The 24,454-nt window shown below is 46.2% G+C and overlaps 2 protein-coding genes and 1 long non-coding RNA gene across 4 annotated transcripts; 1 reads left to right on the top strand and 2 right to left on the bottom strand.

The window, feature by feature from the left end:
* Nucleotides 1-1,440: 1,440 nt before the first annotated feature.
* LOC115312002 (P2X purinoceptor 7) lies at nt 1,441-8,824 on the top strand. The gene is made up of 3 exons (XM_040221162.3): nt 1,441-1,752; nt 1,815-2,030; nt 8,506-8,824. Exons 1-3 carry the CDS (start codon nt 1,529-1,531, stop codon nt 8,657-8,659), a joined length of 594 nt encoding a protein of 197 aa, XP_040077096.2. The 5' UTR covers nt 1,441-1,528; the 3' UTR covers nt 8,660-8,824.
* Nucleotides 8,825-10,299: 1,475 nt separating this feature from the next.
* LOC121833675 lies at nt 10,300-12,553 on the bottom strand. Of its 2 annotated transcripts, none has more exons than XR_006076752.1 (2): nt 12,534-12,553; nt 10,300-11,392 (listed from the first exon to the last, which is right to left on the bottom strand). It is a non-coding gene; the product is annotated as an uncharacterized LOC121833675 (long non-coding RNA). The 2 variants fall into 2 exon arrangements; XR_006076751.1 differs by lacking the exon at nt 12,534-12,553 and adding an exon at nt 11,472-11,531.
* Nucleotides 12,554-12,564: 11 nt separating this feature from the next.
* Nucleotides 12,565-18,041, bottom strand: LOC115311927. Its single transcript, XM_029970817.4, has 11 exons — nt 17,621-18,041; nt 15,867-16,123; nt 15,430-15,805; nt 14,692-14,865; nt 14,491-14,566; nt 14,268-14,378; nt 13,933-14,181; nt 13,704-13,875; nt 13,370-13,518; nt 13,068-13,289; nt 12,565-12,625 (listed from the first exon to the last, which is right to left on the bottom strand). The coding sequence occupies exons 1-10, from the start codon at nt 17,927-17,929 to the stop codon at nt 13,108-13,110; spliced, it is 2,055 nt and encodes a 684-aa protein (XP_029826677.2). The 5' UTR covers nt 17,930-18,041; the 3' UTR covers nt 12,565-12,625; nt 13,068-13,107.
* Nucleotides 18,042-24,454: the final 6,413 nt, after the last annotated feature.

Here is a 24,454-nt window from a genome sequence, read left to right as displayed (position 1 = left end):
TTAAAAGCATATATGTTTGCATTTATATAGCCGCTATATAAATACAAACATATGTGCATTAGCGTATCAACATCGGTACTCGTTTTATAACGTACAAAATAAACGTTTCTATGAATCATTTGTTTGCCAAAATTCGAAATTATTTTTGTAAACAAGTCTCACAACACTGTTCATACGTCGAACTTCATCAAATTTTGCTAAAAGGTTGAAGGTTCGCCGAACCAGTCGCACCTTGGGTTCGACGAAAGTTCGCGACATCCCTAATCAGGACGGCCGGAGAAGCGCGTTCTCGCGGGTCGTATCTCGAAGGCCATCACTCTAAAAAAAAACTGTGCGTCTATTTTCCCGCACAACACTCGGAGAGCCAATCACCACAACTTACGGAGGCAGCTCAGCGAATGACGATGCCGAAACATATGTTTAGACCAAAAAACGCAGTCCGAGTTGTGACATTAAGCAATGCAAAATGTCACGCTTGCATTGCTTAATCTCACAACTCAGACGTAGTTTCGGAGTGCTGCGAAGGATGGCGCGCAGAGTCGCGGCGGCCGCACTCCTATTCCGCCAAGCTTCGGACTGTCTTGGAAACGATGGAAGAGCCGGCTCTCGGCGGGTGCTATGTCGTTCGTCCTTTGTCGTGAATGTCGACACGGCACACATCTTAGTGAAGTTCATAATTAAAAAAAAAATGCGAACGACCACACAAACACAAATGCGATATACAGCGAGCGGTATAGCAGTTGCGTTGTTGAAAAATGTGTTTTAGGAGATTTTCTTCTAGTGTATTTGCTCCAGAACGCAGACATACTTGGATTGCGCGGACGTCGGGCCTTTTAGAAACCACAACCGCTCGCAGACGTCGCACGAGTACGCGATCGGTTGTCCAGGAGTCGCCAAAGCGAAGGGAACGACGTCGTGCAGGTCCCGCTGCCTCCGCCGCTTTGCATCCGCCTCGCAGTCCCGCAGCTCGTCGTCTTCGCCCCGCTGTGGACACATTCGTTTTGCCTGTTCTTCATCATCTGCCCTTAATGCGTGCTGGCCGTTTGCAGGGCCGGATTAAGGTACGGGCTAAGGGGGCTGCAGCACTGGGCCCCAGGCTGTCAGGGGGCCCCATGCTGGTCCCTGAAAATTTAAAGATGTTAGTCTTTTTTTGTTTCTTTGTTTTTTATTTAAAGGGGCCCTCCGGAGCGTTCTGCGATGGTCTATATATGGCGGTAACTCAATCTATGGGTCCTAAGGATCCTAAAAATCGTAAAATTACAGTCATGCGCGGCGGATTTCCCTATTAAAATTGCTATCAAAGTCCCCGGCACGCCCCCCTTTCTGAGATGACCCCGGAAAACGGGAGGGGCATCTCTTTACGCATCAGCCAATGGCAATCGAAGGATTCCAGTGTCACTGCGTGTCACCGACCGCCGACCCGCGGAGGAATCTCTCCAACGCGCGGACCGTCGTCAAGGGGCCCGGACCAAAGTTGCCCGGACTTTGTGCTCAGCATTCGTCGTTCGTCGCATCCCACGGTCGCGCTATGGACCTTTCGGACCTAACGTCTCTAGAGCTCGAAATCCTGGAACGGACAGCTGACATGGGTGCCATATCCTACGATTCGACCCCGATGCGCGACGTCGACGAACGCAGCGCCGCGGGCACCGACTGTGGCAACGACGAACGGCCGCGCCGCGGTGAAGCGAGTCCGCAAGAGCTGGAAGACGCACCCGACGATGGAACCGGGCGGCTTGGGAACACGGACTGGTACGTGGTGCGCTCCATTATACCCCGCTTTAATGGGTAATTGATGCGTGTTTTCTGCGAAGGTGTCTATGTGGTTCCTGCGCGCCGATGGAGACCGTCGTCGAGTGCGTCTGCTGCCGCGAATACCCGGCCGTCGCACGGAAGCAGCAGGGCCGGCAGGGCTGCGTAACGGGCCACCCGGACTTCGAGGCCCTGTGCCTCAACCCTGAGGTGTTGAGGTTGGCCTACCTCAACATGCGGCACTACGGGCAGCAAGGGATGGGCGCAAGTGCCAGCGAGTGAGTACGATGTCATGCTTTGCGCGTGAGCAAACTCACCATGTCTCGGTGAGGACCGTGCCCTCGGCAACTACGTTCACTGTCCGATTCACAGCGTACATACGTACTTGTAATAACTTGTTGTTAGGCTAGATGAACGTTTAGCACCATCCTGGGAAGCGGTCGATGAATTGTTTGTGTTGCCGATAGTGAAATTAATCATAACCCCCACTGTCCAGGCGCAATATAGCGCTTCAGGGAGGCTTTCAAGAGACTAAATGAGAAGCAGCCTGCCTAGTTACCACCCAGTCATTTGTTCAATACAGAAACACGGACACTTCCAACTGCTGTCCCACTATAAACTACACATATTCTTATATGTTCTAAACGAACTGTTCTGACGAGACCGCCCTTTTCGAGCGTTACACTTCTTCCCGTTAGGCCAGATCATGGAGAGCTATTTTTCCTTGCATTTACGGTTATCAGTTTAGATATGTCATTTTCTTGCTCTGTTTAGATGCAATGTTATGCAACAATAGCACTATGAAATATATGACAGTCACATGGCCTCGTCTCTAGTCGAGACGGCCTCGTCTCGTCGAGAGCAATAGAAGGCGACACCTTGGATGTACATATGCTTTGGCGTTGTCCCCATGCCCAATGCTCCCTTACCTCCCTCTTTTTCACCCTTCTCGACCCTCTGACTAGGCAGGCTGGCTCACCCCCCCCCCCCCCCCAGCTTCAACTCGTTGATACACTACTGCTCCTACTGGTACAGCATGTCCATGCTGTACCGGGTGAGCACTGGTGGCCCCAATCAAGCACCGGACTATGGTGTAACTAATAAAGGTTCCCTCTCTCTCTCTTTCTCTGTCTCTCAAGAGAGCAGTGGATATCCCACACGTTTGGCTTTGGCGCAAACGACAAAGATAACGCAGTCCGTGTCAGAAACCCAAGTCTGGCTTGCAGCTTGCTCAAATGGTGTCTCTGAACAGAGCCGAATTAGCGCCTGAAGCCCCTCTACAAGCTCGCAGAGAGCAGGTGGCCGCAAAGGCTTGAAAGTCCTACTTTGTCAACGAGAGGCGAAGATTAACTCACTCCCGAGATTGTATTCGTCTCATGCAGTTTCCTTGCTTTTCTGTCTTAGCATAACTCAACAAAGGGTGAAAGCTACTGCCCTTGTGGGCCAGTCTGAGCGACGGAGCTAAGCACGTGCCAAAATTCCACAGGAGGAGTACTTGAAGACATTACGTTGTCACATGCATTGTTCTTACACGCCCCGATTGGCTTGCTGATGCTGTAGCTTTTGCATTTTCCCAAGTTCGGAAAAACGAAGAATTACTGTTTCCAGATTCTTTCCTGCTAGCTTCATGGACTGGACCAGCACTATGCTACAGAACAACACTTTTGAAGCAACAAATAAATAAGCACGAAGTTATCATATTGACGCAGTAATTCGCAACCGTGTTGGGGAAGGATGCTCCAGTCACTTTGTTTCTCAGAGCTAAGAGTTCAGAAAACTGCATACACCTACTTTATCTTGCATGCACCAATGCCTTGTTGCTATCTTAAAAATGAGCTTAGCTATGCCAGCTAAGTTGATGCTGGGCAATCTTTTTGAGAAGAAACAAACACCAACTGCTTCAAGTGCACTGTCAACGTCGACAGTACAGTTGGCACCTTCAGCTCAGACATCCTCGTTTTTTTACCTGGTCTAGTCTCTGCGTGTGACCTTCAAGCCCATCAAAACAGGGGCCGATATCAAAATGACGAAAATCAAAATGTAAAGGCCAAACATTGAAACGTCGAAAAATAAAATGCCGAACAGCAAAACGCCGAAAGGTGAGAATGCGTACATATCTGATCGCCATATTTGGTACGGTATTGGCAGATGCTAGCTGCACCAGTGTGTTGGAATCATGGAAGTGTCTTCTGCAAAATTAGGAGCATGAAAAATGTGCAAGCTGCGCTCGAAGACGATATCGAGGCAGAAATCAGATTAGAACCTCGCCATCTACCACACAAGAAGCAAAGCATGCGAGAAGAGAGCCTGACAGCCGCTTTGGGCAACTGGGACAAGCTCAACATCCTTAGCTTTCTTTGGGAAATACACACAAACTATTAGATCATATTCAACAAACAAAGAATTCCTCTGGCAGAACAAATGTTTCTTCCACTTTCTCAATCTAGAACCCTGTAGGTTCGTGTTGAACATAATATTTTGGAATTGTTTGGTCTCTGGTACCGGGTGATTCGGCTAATAGAGATTTCGGCGGTTTGTTCTTTCAGCATTTCGATAATGCATCCTTTCAATTTTTGGGTGTCCCAAGCGAGTGCAATGTTCTCTGGTCAAAACAATCAAAAACTTGAGAACGATGACATAGGCACAGATTGCTGTTGAGTCCATGGATGCCACTACGTCTTTCCTCTAGAAGGCAAGTGGAGACTTATATTCCAACCCTATCGGCAAAAGTCATATTCTTTACTCCAGTATCCAAATTGTCAGAAGGGGCTTTAGACGGTGTTTGCATGCTTTTTGGTCAAGAAACTACACAAAAAGGCAGTCATTGAAGGCTCATTGCTCTGGTTCGTGCACCGTTTACAATGCAATGGCAATGCGAACTAGAAACCTTCCATTCGCCCAGCGATGCAAAGTATCCCCCCTCCCCCCCCACACACACACACCAGCAATGTAAAACACCCCCCTGAAACAAATTTCTGGCTATGCCACTGCAGGCCATGCACTCAAAAAAAAAAAAAATTTCCTCCTTCCCATACTATAATTGTCAAGGCAGTGCAGCCATATGGGGGGCGTACCATACTGATTTACGATTTATTTTTCCGCAGATATTGTCCACTTAGGGGTCGGTAGGTGTGTCGACCTCCTCAGCGTAGTCCCCCTGGAGACGAACGCACTGGTTCTAGTAGTGTGGCAGCCTTTCCGTTCCGAGACCACTCTTTGGGAGTGCTTCGCACCCACGCCTGGACAGCCGCTTCGAGTTCACCAGTGTCCATGAAATAGGGTCCTCATAGGTGGTTTTTTTCATGGTGCTGAATGGCTGATGGTCACTGCGGGCTAGGTTGAGGGAGTACGGTGAATGTAGGGATGGGCATTGTCATGCTGCAAGAGCGTACCTGCCGCCCCTTTCCCTGGCAGCTTCTCGTGAATCGCGCAATCACCTGAGGGTAGCCACATACGGGGCGATGTTGATGGTGGTGGCCGGTTACATGCAGTCAATGAGCATAATGCCCTCCGTATTCAGAAAGCCACGCGAGGATGTCTTTGCGGACATTGATGACTCGGAGGCATCTGTCCAGGCGTGGCTGAGACACACTTATAAACAGTGCAGGAATGTGATTGCTGCGCCAATTGCGCCAAACTGCACCAAGGGGCTAACTTTGCTACATCCTGCTACATTTCACCGAAATATGGCTAATCCGTGCCAAGCCTGCGCCAAAGAAGCAATTTTGGTCGCCTTTCATAAACGAAACGAAACTGAGAACCGTAATTGAGCATGCGTAAGCTAGGTCGCACAAGACGCCACCCGACACAAAGTACCCTGTATTAATCGTCTATTTGGTCTTGCATGATTTTTCCCCACGTCTCGCGTTTCGTGCACTCGTCGTCTCGGGAATCTCGTCTCGCGTCTTTTTTTTTTTTTAGCGGTAGACACGGGCGTGTGCGGACTCTCAGACGTTAGTGTATCGGGTGCCAAACATGCCGTCATGCTGTGAGACAAAACCACGTTTTTGCGCGGCGGGAGTTACTTTTTGAGCTGAAGCGCTCGCGCGACGTCGTGTGTTGCCGTCCCCACGTCGCTGCAGATATGGCGCTTACTAAACTGAAACGCATCGACATTCCTGCTCTTGTTTAAATCATACGCTGCTATAAAAATCCCTTTCTAACTCAATGACTGCTTGGCAAAGTTTTGATTACTTAGGTTTTTCCTGGTGGGCTTTCTTTCGAGAGGGACCCCGGTACGTGAAAAATCTGCCGCAAAAGAAAGTTGGTGAAGAGAAGTGAGCTAAAGCAAAGAAGGCAATGTCTGCACGCTGAACCCGCACAGCGTGCTTGTTTGTCTCGAGTTCAGTCGTTGCACGAAGCGCTCCAAGAACTTTTTTGACCTTGATTCGCAGTGTCTTGCATCGATACGCTCAGGTTCTTTTTTTCTGTGTGTTTAGCCTGTACCTCGCCTGCCGGCCTGGCAAGCACAAGTCGCTGGACTGTTTATTGTCGTATGCTGGACAGTTACATTTTGCATACTATTTTGGGAACCATGCAGTTGGCGACGGAGCGCGGAGTGGCATGGTTTCGGTTTCGGTCGAACAGCCGTTGTCTCCGCCCGCGCGACGAAGCACGTGTAACTGCAAGCCTGCCGAAGTTGCCCTTACGTGCATGTGAACATCATTGCAACAAAGGCACCAGCCGGGACGCTTGCAATGCGTTGTTTTACGTTTGCTTACTTTTTTTATAAAAATCTGCCACGTCAAGAATTTTGGCGGTGCCAGAAGAGTCCATGTGCGTATGGCAGCTGCCTAATTTGCTGTGCCAAGAGCTGCACAATAGTTTGTGCTCACTTGATTGTCACAAGGGGGGACGCCACAACAGCCACACTTGCATCTGCTCGTTTTCTCTGTCGTAACTTTGCCGGCATCTGACAGCATGACACTTTGGCTCCCGTAACATATTTTGTTGCCACTTTGGGACGGCTTTTGGTCCATGGGAGGTATATAGGGCAGTAAACACCCCAGTCAGAGACATGTCAAGGCGTCCTGCCCTCCAATCCTTCCTAGCTTCGATCCCTTAATCCCCTGATCTAGTTGAAAAGCCAAAATCTCAAGGTGGGGTGATAATTATTGGGTGTCTGGGTCTTGATTTACACTATTTTTGGATGCAGATACCAGACACCCTGAAGCCGGTGGATGATCATCTCGACATGTTCCTTGTGGTGCCAGCAACACTTGCACCGCTGGTGTGGCATTCTTTGCACGCTATGCTGGGATAGTTTTTTAGGAGTGCCATGTCTGGACAGCTTATTCAGAAGCAGGCTGTCGTCGTCGAGATCCATGCTTTTTTTTAACGGATGATGTTGCAGTGCCCACATGGGTGAGTATGACAGAAAGGATTCGAGATTGGAATAGGTCACCAAACAGTATCGCATCATTTTTCGTTAAAATATTTTTCTAACAACACTATTCATTGAAATAAACACTGAAATTCAAAGTTTCTCGTGCAAGAATGGGGAGGCCTGGGGGTGCTCATATGTATCCCCACTACTCTGATGATAGTAGTGTCACCTCTAAATCAACACAGCATAATGGAAGACATATCGCAGTCTAAAACGGGAAAAAATGTTGATATATGTGTCTTGCAGATGCGTATATGACCAAATAGCAAATGATTGCGGTGCCCTGAGCCCTAAGGTATTCAGGACCAATAAACACATGGGGGTGGTAGCAGCTGTCATGGCAAATGGAAGCTGTCAGAATGACATGTTCGGATATTGACACGGATTGTGTCGGAGAGACATGAAATCACAACTGCTGGAGCCACTCCAGTATTGCATGAGCACTTCAGCTCGTATGTTTACACCAAAACTGTTCTGTGCGAGCTTCATAGAACACTCATGGCCAGGCTGCTATTCTCAAATCCCTAATCACCAGTACCAATGCCAAGCTTCGGCAGTGCCAGCAGCACTTTAGACAATGTTAAATTGGGACGTTCTCTGATGAGTTCACATTCCCTGGCACTTGTGTGCAGGAAACCTTTGCAGTAGGTGTGTGCGAATATTGGTTCAAATTGAATAGTATGTTTGCCATAACCTTTGCGCTGCAAAGGGAAGCCGATGCAACCGGCTCTTTTTGCGCTGTTGATGCTAGAAACGACAGTGCACTATTTGATTCAAACCAATATTTGCACACCACTGCTTTACAGGCTTACGAACTGCACTGTTTTGTCCCAAATTAAACAACATCATATGGGGAGCTTTCCACTGTTCTGGATGAATGGCTCCCATTCCCTCTGGCCAGTGCACATAATTTTCATGTGTCCTTCCCAAAACACAGCGATGCAATATTCGTCACCAACACCAATGACAGATATTATCTACAATTGTGAACTGGGACCCTGTGAACTTATTTTATGTATCATGACCACGCAACAGATATTCCTTCCTTGTTAATTCCGGTGTATAACTGGTTGTTGTGTCGATTGGAGTTGGAGGTGCGTTAGGAGAACCAAGGCCTATAGTTTTTTGTTTTTTTTAAACTCTGGAGCATTTAGAATGAATCTACAGCAGTTCACTTCAATTTGGCTTCCATGTCTAGCCCATCCGACATGGACTGCCAAATAGGGATTCTGCTATGTGATAGCTGGAGTGGACGTAACAGAAAAGCAGAGTATGATTACATGCCTAGAGAAATGAAAACAAGTGTAGAATTTGCCAACAGAGTGATAGGCTTTGCTTCTTACATCCAATCTCTGTCATTGTTCCAGGCACTACAGATTTGCAGCCTACAGGCAGTGTGCCCTGTGGCTGTGGAGCCGCTTGGGAAAGAAGAATAGGCGGCCCCTGCCATCCTGTGTGGTCAAGACAATTAGGGGCAGGTACCCTGCTGACGTGTATGCGGGCTACAGGGATGCAGAATAAATTGCGTTGACCTAGAGACCACGCAACCCCCTTCCCTTGTCTCTTCACCCTCCCTGCATGTGTGTGAAGTCGCTCGTAGCCATGAACGGAATCCTCTAAATCACGTGACCTATTATCTACGATATCACGTGACCATAACTATGATCACATGATCGTAGTCAAACCAAAGCCAGTGCACCTACGTCACATTCAGTCACACGACGAAGCCGCCTCGGTGGCTCCGAGGCGAGAGTGCCGGCCTACGGATCCCCATGTGGCGGGTTCGAATCCCGGCCGAGGTGCCTGCAATCTGATGGAGGTATATTGCGGAGAAGGCAGCTTGGTAATCGAGCTTTCGATTGCACGTCAAAAGATCCCCAGGTGGTCGAAATTAATCCTCGGTCCTCCGCTGGGGCGTGCCAGATGCCCGTCGTTGGTTTGGCACGTAAAACCCCCAAATTTGATTTGAGTCGCACGACCGGATTGCTTCATTTTCCTCCTAGAATCCAAAGGCTGTCATCAAAACTACTAGGGCGTGAGAAGTGCTCATTTGGAACACTAACCTAAGCAGTAAAATTTGGCACCCACTAATACCATTTTAAAGTAAAGATAGAAAAAGCACCGATGTCATGTTCGCACTAACAGTGTTGTGCAGTGTACTTCTACTTTCTTCTGGATCTGTTCTTTCAAATGGAAAAACTGCATATAACATGGAAAAATCTGACTGCATGAAGCTACAAGATGCTTCCCTACATCAGCCGTCTGAGCGTGCCGGTGCGATGAGGCGAAGAAAGGCGAATTGCGATTGCTGCAGTTTTCAGAGGGACGTGGTCGATTGTTCCGAGGGTCTCGATGACGACGTGGCTAACATGACAAACAAATGACGTTCTGCTTGGGTGACTATAGTCCACTTCAATGCAGCGAACGACGGAGAGGAGGTCGCCTCCTCTCCAGCATTCGCTCTACTAAAGTGGAAAGAGGTGGGAGGAGCTTCCACTTCGTTCTTGACCTGTCACCGACTATAGGCATGCTGTAAATTGTATTACTTTTTTTATTTAGAATTCATTGCCAACCTACATTTCATTACTGTACTCTCAACATGTGCTCTAGTATAGACTTTTCCAGTCCAAGCCTTCTGCGAAATCCTTTTTTTACTTGGCTGTGGAATGCTTTTTGAGCATGCACAATAGATCCCCTGCATAGAATATTCTATGCCTCCACAGCCCAGTTACCCTGGATTTTTCCTCCCGGTGGTAAATAGGATCTGCTTATATATTTCAGTGAATACTACGATTGTTAGTTTATATTGTCGTTATAATTGGCAAGTATACCCTCACATCATGCAAATACTTTGAGGAAATGGCACAATTTCGGTCGGGTTTTTAGTTAGGCATAGTGCAGTATTCTAGTTACATCGACCCATGTATTGACCTCACAATGCAGAAATCATCCAGGGGATCACAAAATTAGTACTACCATCGGCATCACTTGTTTTCAATTATGAAATTATTTCCTTTTGGTCATGCAAATTTCTACACCTTCCAGGTTCTGGTACCGAGAAGTCAAGTTGTTGGAAAATTAATGCAGTTTATTTCAATCGTAAGGTTAGCGAATGTGCCTCACTTATTTGCAAGCAGGTCAATAATGACAGAAGACAAATGTTGCAGACGGGGGGAAAACCGTGGTGTAGACTGGAAAATGCAGCACTGTTTTTAAATTGCCATAAAAAACTTCTGTTAATATTTCCAGTGTTATATGCAACCACCCCACTTATATTATTGCTGCATTACCAGCCTACCTCCTGGATGAAAACCCCATTTATTGGAAACACGGGCGGGCTGCCCCGCCTCGGTGCAGTCTCCACAGCATGTCCGCTCATCAGCACATGAAAAGAAAGATGGATAAGGCATTGTGTTACAGTCTTCAGAAAAGTGTCGGTTGGGTTCCGAAAATACTTCAATTTTCTAAAACTGCTGCGATGGGCTAAGCTTGTGAACTGGGGATGGGATCTCTGGTGCAGAACTACATGCTATTCAAAATAGCACTTGATCCGCCTTCATTGTGGTGTGCCCACAATGAATATGACAATACGGTCACCGATTTCCTCGATCTTGAAAGCTTGCACAAATTATAGCTAGGATCCTGCGTTCTTGAATTTAATTTTTTTTTTAGCAAAATTAGAGGGTGTTTTTTTTTTGTTTTGTTTTTTTGAACCATCAATTTGGAGCTTCCATTTATGTACGCAAAGTTCGGAGTCTTTCGGCATTTTCGATGAGGCAAATGAAAGGTAGAAAACAGCACTTTGTGAATTTAGTAAAGCAGTATTTTCATATGAGAGCGCCGTATTCATCTACTGTCGTAGAGGGCCTACCTCATTTTTATTATAAGGGGCTACATGGCAACGGAAGTTGACACTGCAGTAAGAGGAGAATTGCAAAAATTGTTCGAAGATTCCGGGAAATATAAAGACTGGTGGGGGACCTAAAAATTGAGTTTTTCAAATGAATCTGAATCAGCAAAATTTTAACGGCTAGTGTTTTTTGGAGTTTATCAGGTTTATCTGAGAACGCAGAACCCTAATTACAGCTAATGGACTGGGAAGAATTATAGCACTGGCCTGTCCTCATCTCCTAATGCCTCTACTGTTGGCACTGATGTGCCAACAATAGAGGTGCACCATGCTGGGCTTGAAAAATCCGGCTTGAGAGGGCAGGTGCCAATGCTTGCATCTCTCCATTACGCTTGATCGTGGCCCTAAAATCAAGCATTATCAATAGAGGAGATCTGCATTTCTGTGAAAAATGATTGCAGACAGATCTAATGTCCTCCTTACTGTCGGTCAGGGTGTCCTAACGGAAAACAATGATCTATTTTGCAGCTCGGCTGTTTTCTCTTGGGTCTGTCTGCTTGCATTCGCCGTACGTTCTGCAAAACAAAGCGGTTATTGCCTACCATGGTAGTTTTCATTAGGACGAGGCTCCTGTGTGCTTACCACTGGCAGCATGAAAGATCCAACCAGGTCTTTGCTCCCTGCTGCTGTCCGCCTCGTTGACAGACTTTCCAACCTACAGTGAAAATTCAGACTGTTGCATAATTACATTCCTAGACATTCCAAGTTGGGCTAGATGGGCGTTCACACTGAAGTTAGTGTCGTCCTCACCGCAAGTTGAGCTGTAGCCTTGAATCTCGCTGTTTTGTGACTTTTCTGTGACTTCGACATTGCCACCGGCTAAAGTTACTTGCCCTCTTTTGAGATAGGCATGCCATGACCAGCTTGATTAGGCCCTAAAATGGAACATTCTCATGAGGAGAGATCTGTATTTCTGTGAAAAATGATTGCGGACAGATCTAATGTCCTCCTTACTGTCGGTCAGGGTGTCCTAACGGAAAACGATGATCCATTTTGCAGCTCGGCTGTTTTCTCCTGGGTCTGTCTGCTTGCATTCGCCGTATGTTCTGCAAAACAAAGCGGTCATTGCCTACCATGGTAGTTTTCATTAGGACGAGGCTCCTGTGTGCTTACCACTGGCAGCATGAAAGATCCAACCAGGTCTTTGCTGCCTGCTGCTGTCCGCCTCGTTGACAGACTTTCCAACCTACAGTGACAATTCAGACGGTTGCATAATTACATTCCTAGACATTCCAAGTTGGGCTAGATGGGCGTTCACACTGAAGTTAGTGTCGTCCTCACCGCAAGTTGAGCTGTAGCCTTGAGTCTCGCTGTTTGGTGACTTTTCTGTGACTCCGACATTGCCACCGGCTAAAGTTCCTTGCCCTGTTTCGAGATAGGCATGCCATGACCAGCTTGATTAGGCCCTAAAATGGAACATTCTCATGAGGAGAGATCTGCATTTCTGTGAAAAATGATTGCAGACAGATCTAACTTCCTCCTTACTGTCGGTCAGGGTGTCCTAATGGAAAATGGTGAACCATTTTGCAGCTCGGCTGTTTTCTCTTGGGTCTGTCTGCTTGCATTCGCCGTACGTCCTGCAAAACAAAGCGGTTGCTTACCATGCAAGGCTGTATTAGGACCAGGGTGTAAGATAGACAGGTGGGGAAACGAGAGCCAAATGAGCGACCGGATTGTGTACCCCTCGGTTTTCTTTTTTTCTGTGGCGCCATCGATGTGGAGCACCGCAAACTCTCACTCCAGGTGGGCGACTGGCTAAACTGACGGAGATGGTTTCTCGTGGATTTTCAATAAAGACTGTCGTGCTCTCTGTTTATTTTGCGCACTCTCCCATAAAGTTCCATGCAAATCCGATTCCGATTTTTTTCCTCTCGCCGCAGCGCCATCTGTTGCAAATCGGGGGTACCCGCAAGCAGACGAGTACACAATCCGGTCACGGCGCTGCGGTAGGCTTCTATGGGCCGTTTCCCCACCTGCTTATCCTGCACCCTGATTAGGACCAAGGTCCTGTGTGCTTACCTGCGGCAGCATGGAAGTCCCGACCAGGGATTTGATGCCGTTACTGGGGACTGTGGCCGAACCTGGACATTCGTGCTGCCACGAGTTCCTCTTTTGGAGGCCTTGTGTAGGCTGCAGTCATCGGTGCCGGGAAGACGACGGTGTTGGCCCTCGATGCAGCAGCCAGGGACCGCCACTGTTTGCTGCTCTCCATTGCCTCCTTGATGAGCTTTCCAACATACTCTAGAATTCAAACCTTTGCATGATAACATTCCTAGGCTCTCTGGACAAGGCATTCACACTGCAGTTAGTGTTATACTCACTGTAAGTGGGATCCGTAATCTCTGGTCGTGCTGTGTGGTGGCCCTTTCGTGCTTTTGATGTTACGACCGACCAACGTGGCTTGCCCTCTCGTGTGACGGCTTGGCAGCGGTTTGAGTTTTCGTTGAAATGGAGGATTGCAAGTCGAGTCCTGCAAGATGGTTACATTTCAGTGATGGTAAAGTGTGCCACTTACAAAGAGTGGTTATTCTGGCATCAATCCAATTCCATTATCTGATCATTAGGAAGAGACTGTCAGGTTTGTCGCATTGTAACCAATGGACTGGATGAAAGTGTCCAAACAAAGGAAATGTGATTGTAAATTGGTTGACTTACTTTGCAAGCATGCCTTCTGGGCTGAAAGCCTGGGACTTCGGGGCGAAGTCTATCAGGACGCTGTGGAACGCCTCCAAAGCATATGTCTGGCCATGTGGAGACATCTGTGCAAGGTCCTTCAGGAGCAGTTTGTTGCCAGTGATGCTCTTGAATTGGTTGTAGGCCTGCGAGTCTGAGGATGATACAAGTTTTAGAAAAACCACCTTCATTTGGAAGAACAAAAACATACTGGGATCCATCCATGGTCGTGTTGGCTCTGGCATGTCACCATGGAGGCACCTTCCATAGGTTCCTTCGTGCCCCGAGTGTTTGTTGATGACATGGTTGTGCATGCTGAGCCAGATGTCGATGAGCAGCTTCTCGTCGCCTCCTGCAGCCCTTGCTGACCAGTACATATGGTTTGTAGCTGTCTGGATCCAGATTTGCAGGTCTTGGCATCCAGCCCGTTTGCTTGCTGCTGTCAGCTTCTTTTTCACACCTAAAATTCAGAGTCGTGTCAGGGAAACCTGCAGCGTGATCGCTGGAAAATAAAGGCTGCACGAATGGCCTGTTAGGATTGCTTACTTTTGGAGATGTGCCATATGTCAAAGAAGTGGTCAATCCCGGGTTCGTGCGTCTTCATGTGCTTTCGTGTGGCAGGGTGACGGTCAGTCACCAACGATCGGATCTTGATACCTGCACCATTAGGTTTCCGAAGATAGCAAAAGAATAAGTGATTATGCCAATTTGAACAGAGTGCCTGAAAGGCCGCCGAGTAGTGATATACATGAACTAAGCATGAACATACCTTTCTCCTTGAAGAATTGCAGCTGCTTGAGGAGGCCCTCCTTCTCCATGTTGACACTGGCCATGGCCTGTTCAGACTAAAAAAAGGTGTGAAATGAATATTTTACCAAAATAGTGCATAGCAGTGAAGTAACTGATGACATAACACAAGAGAAAGATTATGAGATTGTTGCAACTGGTTCACGTAAATTCGACTACTTGCCTCTTTTAGCTGGACCTGGACAGAGTGTAGAATCTTGTTGATTTGCTCGACGTGGACTGTGTACGTCAGGTACTTGGCACAGAACCCAGGGGAGTCAAATCTCCCGTCAGCAGAGATGTCCACCTCTTTGTTCTGCAACTCGTTGAGAAGTTCTTGTTGCTCTTGCAGCCAGACCTGTTCATGCAGATAAATATTGCTTTAGAAAGGCATGGAGCATACTACAATAGTCCCATCTGTTTATGTATGCATAGTGTAGTGTTGTAGAATGAATGACTGAGTGAAAGAAAAAGGAAAGCACAATGCAGCGAGTTTGAATGTGACTTAGATTGTGCTAGGTTGTGATTTGTGTTTTTATGTTTGTGTATTTCATAAAAGAGGCAGCAGGCCGCCCGTTACCTCGAAGCTGCCCTACCCTTTTCCATTCTGACAACCACCCTCTGTCTCTTGACTCTCACGGGGAACCTGACTCACTCAACCCAATGCCAGACAGGGAACTGCCCCAGGATACTACACATAGCAGAAATAAATTAAAGTATCGTGGATTTAGTAGCCCATGGCACATATGTAACATGATGTATAAAATTTTATCTCTTAGCACTATACCATTGAAGTGGCATACTACAAGAAGATATTTATTCATTTAACCGAAGTGTGACTGGGGCTCCAGTTTTGTACCTCATTGGAAAATTGGGTATATGGGAAAAAAATGCAGTTGCAGTGTCCCGGAATATTGCTCACCTTGTGGATTGCAGGTAGAGCGAAGGCCTTCCGATGCTCGTAGAAGCTCGAGTCGGAGATGACCTGCACGTTCATATGGCGTAGCATCCGCAGCGTAGGGGCAATCTTCACTCCAGAGAAGACCAGGTGGCTGGTCAGCAGTATGTTCCCTGCTGGTCTGCCGTTGACGATGGGCTGGCTTTTCCATGTGCGCACGTGCTCCACAGGGCAGATGCTGTAGACTGTGATCAGTGTGCCGGTAGTTTCGATCGTTGTTTGGCACAGTCTTGAGCACTCTTGGCACGTCTTGAAAAGCTCCCTTAGGCAGCTCTCGAACACCAGAAACTGGCGCTCTTCTTCTGGTGGTGGTGGTGGAGCTGATGCACCATGCTCGATTCTGAAATGGGATCATGTGAAGCATTCTTTACAGATTCTATGTGTTTATATGCACGACTTACCTCTCGTAATCCTCGCTGTGAGACGGAGAGTAGGTTGCGTCAGAGTCTGGCATGTTGCTGGGAACAGGAGATGTGCATTCATATGGCACCCCACTGCTACAAGTGGAGAAGGCAGACTCGGGTGGATGCGACTGTGCAGGCACGTCTGCGACAGGGACAGGTGGCACCACTGCAGGGATGTTTGTTTCAGCAGTACAGTCCCTGAGGGTCATTTCTGCCTCGCAGGGTGCAGGCAGTCCAGTTGCCGAGGCCTGAGTCTGCAAAGGGCACTGTTTATTACACATTTCATATTTTTAAAATTAAAGGGTGCAACTCGAGCACTCCACACAATGCCGTCACCGCGGCAAACATCCTTGATGCCTAGTTTTTTAGCTGATGGCAAACATCCATGAATTGTTTTGTAGCCTTTCCATAGCTTAGAATTTCATGCACTCAACCAAAGCTCTCACTGTAATACAAATCTAAGGGATGCCTCACTCTTTATATTTGTTTTTATAACTTACATTACCATCTATATTTTCAGTCTCTAGCTCAGCAACAATAAATGTTCATGTCGCGATATGATGTCACATTACATACATACGTAAAGCTGCAGCTTGACATGTATTTACCAACCACTGAAGGAAATGCAACCAACGAGCACTTATAGCCGCAAGTGGGAAACATACAGCAACTGCCATGAGTTCTCAGTGTCCAGAAGTGCCACCAAGCAACAAAATCATGGCGTGCATTTGCTATGTGCATACAAATTTGCAAACGCGGGTTTGCACGCAATCGTGGGTGCAGGATTGTGAGAAGAAAAAAAAAAACTGAGTTTGCTCACAAGAGTAGATATAAAAGAAAACCTGCTTGTTAGTAGTCACGGACACTTGGAACTTTGCTAAGCTGATACGAAAGGGTTCCTGTCTGTAAACAAGCTGGGAAAACATGTATTGACTTTGGGTGGGTCAATAGCAGAGGGGGGTGGTGATGGTGGTACCATTAGAGGCGATTTATGACTCTGTCCTTTTATCTTATTTGTTCGTGTTTTCTTTTTACAAATGAGTTCGATCCTGCAGATGGTGCATGCTGATAGGGTTCTTCGTTTTCGGGTAAAACCCGATAATACCTAATTTTTCTCCCCCGAATAGTTCTGATAAAAATCGGGTTAAACCCGATTTCTCCCCGAAAAGCAGTGTTGAAATCACCTGACTTGATAGAAAATATGAACCATTCTGGATCTGTTTAATTCCTTGGTCATCAGTTGATGGTTACAATTTTCTTCGATTTGCGTGACCTCCGCAAAGATTCACTTCAGAGCCGATCAGAAGGTAGAAACATATCCTATGCCTATATAATATATTTTGTTTACTTTTGTTCATGTAAATAACACATTGCACGTATTTGTAATTGATAAAGAAATCCCGAAAAAAAATCCGAATTTCGGAATGGTTTCTGGAAAAACCCGATTTCTTCCCGATTATCGCCCGGAAAAATAGCGCCCGATTTTTTCCCCCCCGATTTTTGAAAAATATAAAACCCGAAAATGAAAACCCCATGCACCGCACCATTCGCGCGATAAGCTCTCGAACCGCTAGTCCGGAACATTAGGCACCACTGATCGACTTGACGAATGCCATGGGGATTCCCATGTTACACAAATGCCTCCTCAGTTCTTAGTTCAGAATATAGATACCAGAAGCAGCCGCACTGCGCAACGCAGAATGCCATGTTCGTGACACTCCCAAAAATATTTGAGCCATCGAAAAACTCACCACGACTTTTTGGCGCTTTGGGGGAGGATCGTCGGTCTCATCGGCGACGGGAAGCAGAAGCGTCGGCACAGCATCTGATCGAAGACGGGAACGACGCAGGTCGTCCTTTCGGAAAGCAGTCGGCTCGAAATGTTCGGCACAAAAACGGGGAATGAGAGGCAGGTTCTCAATGTCGTGCCCTCGCCCGGCGCAGCGTAACCACGCAGTCCTTCGTGGTTCTTTCTCCGGCAAAGAGAAGAATCGCAAGCCCTTGCGAACGTTCTTCCCAGTTTGATGGCGGCACGTCTTGACGAAACAAACGTTCGGCATTTCAGGGAAATCGCTCACTCAAAGGATAAAAGAAACTACTGCAATACGCAGTCGCATTCCACAGATGACAAGGAAAAGTTTGACTCATTCACGTGGAAGGATCGCAAAGCTGGCTTCGCAGTCGGGATCCACGGGAAGAAGGAACACGTGTGTCGCAAACGCACGCTTGCACACGCCCCGGGAAGCAGACGACCCGACGCGCCGACGCATCACCCCCTAGCAACAAGCTTGCGGGGAGAAAACATAGTTCGCTGGCTTTGGAACGATAATTGCAAACTATGTTTCCCGCACCACAATCAGTTTACGTTTTTCTCAAACTCTAATTTACAACAAGCTTAAAAAGTATTGCAATAATAACGTTCGCATTCACCGCGAGATGCAGCATTTCCATTGGTCAAGTTTTAGCGATGGCCAGGGAATGGGCGATTGTCTTTCAAGAGAAAATAGTAACGATATATTTCTACTGCCATTTACTTAATAAACGGTTTTGTACTCTAAAACTTTGTATACATATTAACTTGCACCTACTACGCAATATAACAACATAAACAGACGATCGCAGAAAGCTCCGGAGGGCACCTTTAAGAAAGTTTAGGAAGAAAGCAAGAAGAAAAACTCCGAAGGGCCTCTGGTGCAATGGCCTTCTCGCTCTCTTTTCCTCAACAAGGAAACAAGGATGCCATAAAGTTCCCGTCTCTAGATCAGCTGGCGTTTGTGAGCGCGTTGTGCAAGAGCGTGCCAGAACAACAAAATTTAACACGGCCTCCCATGCCCCTTGTTAGTTTTTATTTTATTTTTTGTTTATTATTCGAACTTGATGGAAGGACGGTTATGGAGCTTTCTTTTGTACTGCGGCCCCCTTAGCGTGTTTTACGAACAATTGTGGGCAGGAAGTTAAGCAAGTGTTAAGCAAGCAACGCAGATGGTTCACACGTGTTGTTTTAAACCTTTTCGTGAAACTCCATATGAAGTTTATTCCAGAACGATAAGTCGGAACAAGCGAAACGCTGCCCGTAAATCTTCTGGACACCGTCTCTATAGCCACCAACAAAGAGGCGTTTTAAAGAGCCGACGCCCCTCAACAGTTTTCGATGGATACTGACTGCAAGGAAGTGCTCTAAGTCGATATCTGGACTGCCAGTGCAACTGAACACTCTTCCTTCCAGCGACTGATACGAACACTGGAATGGTTTCACCAACCTCTGAGGTATAACCTCTTATTTTTTAACGTTGAGTCACAAAACAAAATGGCCGCCGAGGTCTAAATTAAAAGAAAATTTAAAAATAACAAGATTAGTACTAAATCTGATGCGAAACATTTTTCCCATTCAAAAAGACAGCGTGTAGATACAAAAAAAGAGAACATGTTCTCGATTCTCATGATAAATTCTTTAAATGCAAATGTGCCCGAACGACAGCGGTCGATGTCTTAGAATCGCACGCAGTTTCTCCTATGCTTTAAATGTGGAAGTCTGTTTTTGTTTCCGAAACGAGGGTTCAGTTATTAGAAGAGCGTTTACGAAGTAGTTTGATCCCGATAAAGACTGCTTCAACCAACGAAATTTCTTTCTGGCCTATGTCACTTCCTTCACTGTTCACACCAGTAATTAATTAACAGAGGGCTAGTTGGAAGTTAAAACACTTCCAATAACTTGGAACAATTACAAGAATAAGGGCTCTAGATTTTCGTGGCAGTTGTCGATTTGCGAGGCATACCATTTAGGGGAAGCGAAATTAGAAAGGGAATTTCGCAGGTACCTTTTCGGTTCCTGCATAACTCAATTCATGTGTGATTAATGGTGTCACTCGACATGTTAGCAAGAGGGTCACCTGTGCTACAAGTCGACATCGTGACCAATTTGTATAAACTAGCCCGGGCATGTACTCTATGAATCTAGCTGTAATTCAAGCCAAACAAAATCATGAACGGAGTCAACATTTTAAACGGAAGCATTTTAGTGGTTTTTTTTTTTTTTTTTTTTTTTTTTTTGTGGTTAAGTTGCAGGATGTGAAAGACAAATCCTAATATTTTCCGCAATGTTTATTTGATTTCATTTTTGTACCTCAAAATTACTGTATTGTCAATTGCTAGAGCGGTTGATTATTTGTGAAGTAGCTTCTAAACAATCGCATCCGCCTCAATGCCAGCAAGGAAAACTTGAATTCCATTGAATTTACGGATCGAAACCAGGCTCGACAATAATCATACGATGAAACATATCTAGATTTAACAAGTTCAAAAATATCATATTCCCGTCGTCATCGTTACCTCCACCACCACCATCATCACCACCACCCTTATCATAGGTAAAGGCCTCATAACAGCCTCAGCCCAGGGCCCCCAAAATGCCTTAATCCGGCACGGGCCGTTTGAGTGGGGTGTCGTTGTTGAAGTCCACGTTATTGACTCGGACCCTTTACTGGAGCAGCAGACGACATTAGTCAGCGCAGTTAATGATGATGATGATGATGATGATGATGATGATAAGTTTTATTGTCTTAAAACCGAACGGAACGCCCTCACTCCAGATAGAGAAGCCTTCAATGTGAAGCAGGGTTTGCAGCTGATATCAACGGCCTTGATGTCCGCTCCAGTGGCTAGTGGCGCTCGGACGCTTACTGCAGTACCGTGTGCTGGTCGCCGTTGCAGCTGTTCACCCCTACAAAATTTAAAACAAGGTAAAAAAAAATTTTAACTTTCTATTTAAAAAAGCATATATATGTATGTATATATACAGATATATATAGGGTGTTTTTTTCTTTTAAGCCTAACATATTTAAAAAAAAAAAAAGCCGTGAAAGCTACATTTATGCGGTTTGTTCAGGTGAGTTATACGGCTAGGGAGGCATAGTATATGGGGCTAATCATAACGATCAGTCGGCTAATCAGTTAAAATTTGTTAATCAACTTTTTACTTGGTGAAAATAGTCTTATGGTTCCAATTAGAAATTTGCTGAGCGTCGTCCGAAACCCCTAAATCAGTCATTTTTGGAAAGACTTTGAGCGCGTGAGTAGCGCAGTAGTGCGCTAAATTTACCACTCGTGGAGCAGGTACAAAGCTGGGGCCAGATAAGACACGGGAAAACCCCGCGGGCGCCTTACCGCAACCGCTAGCCTTTAACTGTACCTGCTTCACGAGTGGTAACTTTAGTGCACTACTACGCTTCTCACGCGCTGAAAGTCTTTCTGAAAATGACTGATTTAGCGGTTTTCGGTAACGCTCAGCAAGTTTCTAATTGGAAACATATGTCTATTTTCACTAAGTAAAAAGTTGATTAACAAATTTTAGTTGATTAGCCAACCGACCGTTATGATTAGCCCCATATACTATGCCCCAGGCCGTATAACTTACCTGAACAAACCGCATAAGTGTAGCTTTCACACCTTTCTTTAAACAAACCTGGAAAGCTTAAAAAGAAACACCCTGTATATATATTATTTAAACAGATTTAAATAATTTCTTCCTAAATGTGTGTATTTTTATTTAACATTCTTGTAAACGTGATAAATTCGTTATCAGTCGTTAAAGTATATCAAAAGCTTCATAAAAGAGTGCACGTAAGGTAATTCCTCCTAAAGTTAGGTGTGCCGGAAAGTTCAGCTTCATTTAAACACTTTTTTACGGTGAATATATATACGGCGTTGTGCATCAGAACTAGAGCAAACTTCCTCGTGATTTAAAAGCTAGTGAGTAACTTTATTTGCGTTTTAAAGCGCAGCTCTTAGGCGCCCGTTTCCGGGTTCAGCGGCGTCGCTTTTGGCGTCGGAGTAACCGCGCGCGCTGCATGATGGGACGTCACAGTTTGGCCGTTAAATTTAGCAGGGAAACTGGATTGGTGTTGAAATGACATGACGTCGATTTCCCCGCTAAATTTTGCGGGAGAACGTAACCCGCTAAATTTAGCGGAAAATATTTTACAGCTAAATTTAGCGGATATTTTCTTAATAAATTAAGAGGGGAGATCAACGTCATGTCACTTCAACACCAATCCAGTTTCCCCGCTAAATTTAGCGGGGAAAATGACGTCACATAACTTCGAGTCACGTCACATGAACAAAATCAGCGGGAGGAGGAAAGCAGGAGGAGGAGGGAAGGAGGAGCAGAGGAGATCAGGAGGAGGGAAGGAGGAAAGGAGTTTTTTTTTTTTTTTTAATATATGCATACAAAACATAACTGCTAACTCGTCACCACATCGAATTATGAGCTTCTTGAGATACATATTAAAACCTTGCCCAAATGTGTTTGACTTAACAAGTCTAATAATAATTTTTAAAAAAATATCCTATGGTCTTCTATAGACTTCTTTCGTTGACCCTCGTCCCCAGCCAGTGCCACCTAATAGGCGTATCCGGTATGGGCGACGAAAAAATAGTAAACCATTTGAACCTTCAAAAAGTAAAAAATAGAGGGGAGGCAAAACGAGAATCGGTGACAGTTACGCTTATATCTAGTCTGTTCGCGTGGTGACGGCAAAACAATGTTTTCGGCCATACTGGAAGTGACTTCAATTCAACATGGCAGCGCACTCGCAGAAAAGGTCTATAGACCGCTTTATCGTGGGTGGCGCCATTTGTAGAGCGAGAGAGAAAAGGTGAAAGGGCTGCCGGCGCTTTCCCCCTCGCTGGGTCGCTAGAAAGAGTGAAAGTCCCGGATGAGAGGCTTGGTCGGTGTTGAGTGTATGCAGTGCCTAAACTTCGTTCGCGCTTTCTTCTCGGTCCTAACCTCGCAAACTTAATTAGAGCCACGGGCTTCGGTGGTGGCAGCCCCCCGGTGATCGGGACACTATTGCTCGGTGAAAGGGTGCATGAATAACGACAGAAAGCGTCGAATACTGTCCGAGGACCTATGTTGCTTGCATGGAATCAGGCAAGGCGAGTGCGGATGTGATGTTTTTAAGCTCCATCGCTTTCCGCATGACTGGAACTGATCAACCATTTATGAATTTTTGCTTGCAATGGGCCTGTTTCAGCGTAGCCGTTTTAGTAATCAACAAGCGATACACCGACACGGGGAACCTCAATTAACTTTTGTCAACACCCGGAGCTGTGACCGATCGGTTTGCTGCGCTGCTTTTATTCTGTGTGTCCGTGCTCTTATACTTCCTTGTGGATGAACGACGAAGACGTTATAGATGTATACTTATACCGAACTGGCAGAAAGGCTCAAAGCAGTCACAGATTATTTTACTATTCGATGCAATATTTTGAGTACTCACCTCTAATTTCTATCGCTGGCGCGTTCGCTGCCGCTGTTCCCCCTATCGCTGCACTGTCGCGGATGCCATGATTCAGACAAAAAAACGTACACACTGGGCTCGAAAATGAAGATCGCAACACACGAGACGTACACTGCAGCGACCAGTACAAATCTTAATAAACTTTTTTTTATTGCAGAAGAGAGCAATTCGAGTCGTAGCCAATGCGTCGTATTACGCACACACCGATCCACTTTTCTGTAAGCATAAAGTAATAAAAATACAAGAATATTACAAATATAAGCTTGCGACAGTATACGCGGCATCCCTTAAGTATTTTAACCACCCATTACTGCGGTTTCCTAGACTAAGTGTTAAAAATACGGTATACACGAACTCATCTCTGTTACGTCACGGCGCGGTGGTGGCGCGTCGGACGCACTTCCGGTCCGGGGCTGTGGGCGGAAGTGCCCATTTGAGACGTGTATTCCTGCGTTATTTTGAAAGGAACCAGACAAAAATTTGCCTTCTCGTCAAAATGCTGCGACTGGGGCTGTACTAAGAGTGTCGAGAAAGGTTTGAAGGTCAGTTTTCATGCGCTCGGTTCGTCCGAGAACGCGGATATGTCCAGTGAAAAGGGAAAACCAGACGCCGTCGGGCCACGATTGCTTGGGCGGGAAGCATTGGGTTAAATTCACGGATACTACTGGCCATCAAATTTATTTGTTTTGTTCCAAAATGAGCGCCGGAAAACCGTCAAGTTGTACGGACCACCTGCGAACTACGTTCAGTGCGTCTTCAAGTTCAAAAGGTCGCCTGATCGTTCGAAGTGTCGTCTGCTCTTTCAAACGTTTCTGCTTGTCGTCTGCTCTTTTAGAGGACACCGGCCCGTAGACCAAACGTGGGCCCGGTACTTGCGATAAGAATTAAGTGCAGGCCTCAAAATACTTAAGTTTGAAGGTTGGTAAGCAGGCTCGACAGTAGATACAAGAAGATGTTGATCCTTGTTACCACTGGCCATCACCGACTTGTTGTGCCTGATTCACTTGGTTAGATTCTGCTTGCGATTTTCAGTATCGGCGTCGACCATCTCAGCTACGGTTCACGCTTTTGCAGTCCGAACGACGTCGCTACAGAAAATTGCGAGCGAAATCTCATCATGTGAATCAGGCTTTAGCGTACGTTCTGCGGCGTCCACGCGGAATGAATCGCCGCATATCAGATTAATCACACGAAGTTTTGCGGTGTAACGAGCCTCGTTAATTTCTCTGACGCTGGACAGGTAGTCAGACATCGTTAGGAGGACGTAGAATCAACAATTCCAACGCG

Source organism: Ixodes scapularis, unplaced genomic scaffold, assembly GCF_016920785.2.
Source record: "Ixodes scapularis isolate PalLabHiFi unplaced genomic scaffold, ASM1692078v2 PGA_scaffold9__187_contigs__length_104089568, whole genome shotgun sequence".
Lineage (NCBI taxonomy): Eukaryota > Metazoa > Arthropoda > Arachnida > Ixodida > Ixodidae > Ixodes > Ixodes scapularis.
The sequence above is the reverse complement of the archived record's forward strand: the minus strand, read 5'-3'. Positions and strand labels throughout refer to the sequence as shown.

Coding starts and splice junctions, on each gene's coding strand:
- LOC115312002 (XM_040221162.3), top strand. CDS start 1,529: ATGGACCTTTCGGACCTAACGTCTCTAGAGCTCGAAATCCTGGAACGG. Junction 1,753..1,814: donor CGGCTTGGGAACACGGACTG/GTACGTGGTGCG, acceptor TTTTCTGCGAAG/GTGTCTATGTGGTTCCTGCG. Junction 2,031..8,505: donor ATGGGCGCAAGTGCCAGCGA/GTGAGTACGATG, acceptor TCATTGTTCCAG/GCACTACAGATTTGCAGCCT.
- LOC115311927 (XM_029970817.4), bottom strand. CDS start 17,929: ATGCCGAACGTTTGTTTCGTCAAGACGTGCCGCCATCAAACTGGGAAG. Junction 14,182..14,267: donor CATATGGCACATCTCCAAAA/GTAAGCAATCCT, acceptor TCTGAATTTTAG/GTGTGAAAAAGAAGCTGACA. Junction 13,290..13,369: donor GATTACGGATCCCACTTACA/GTGAGTATAACA, acceptor TTTGAATTCTAG/AGTATGTTGGAAAGCTCATC.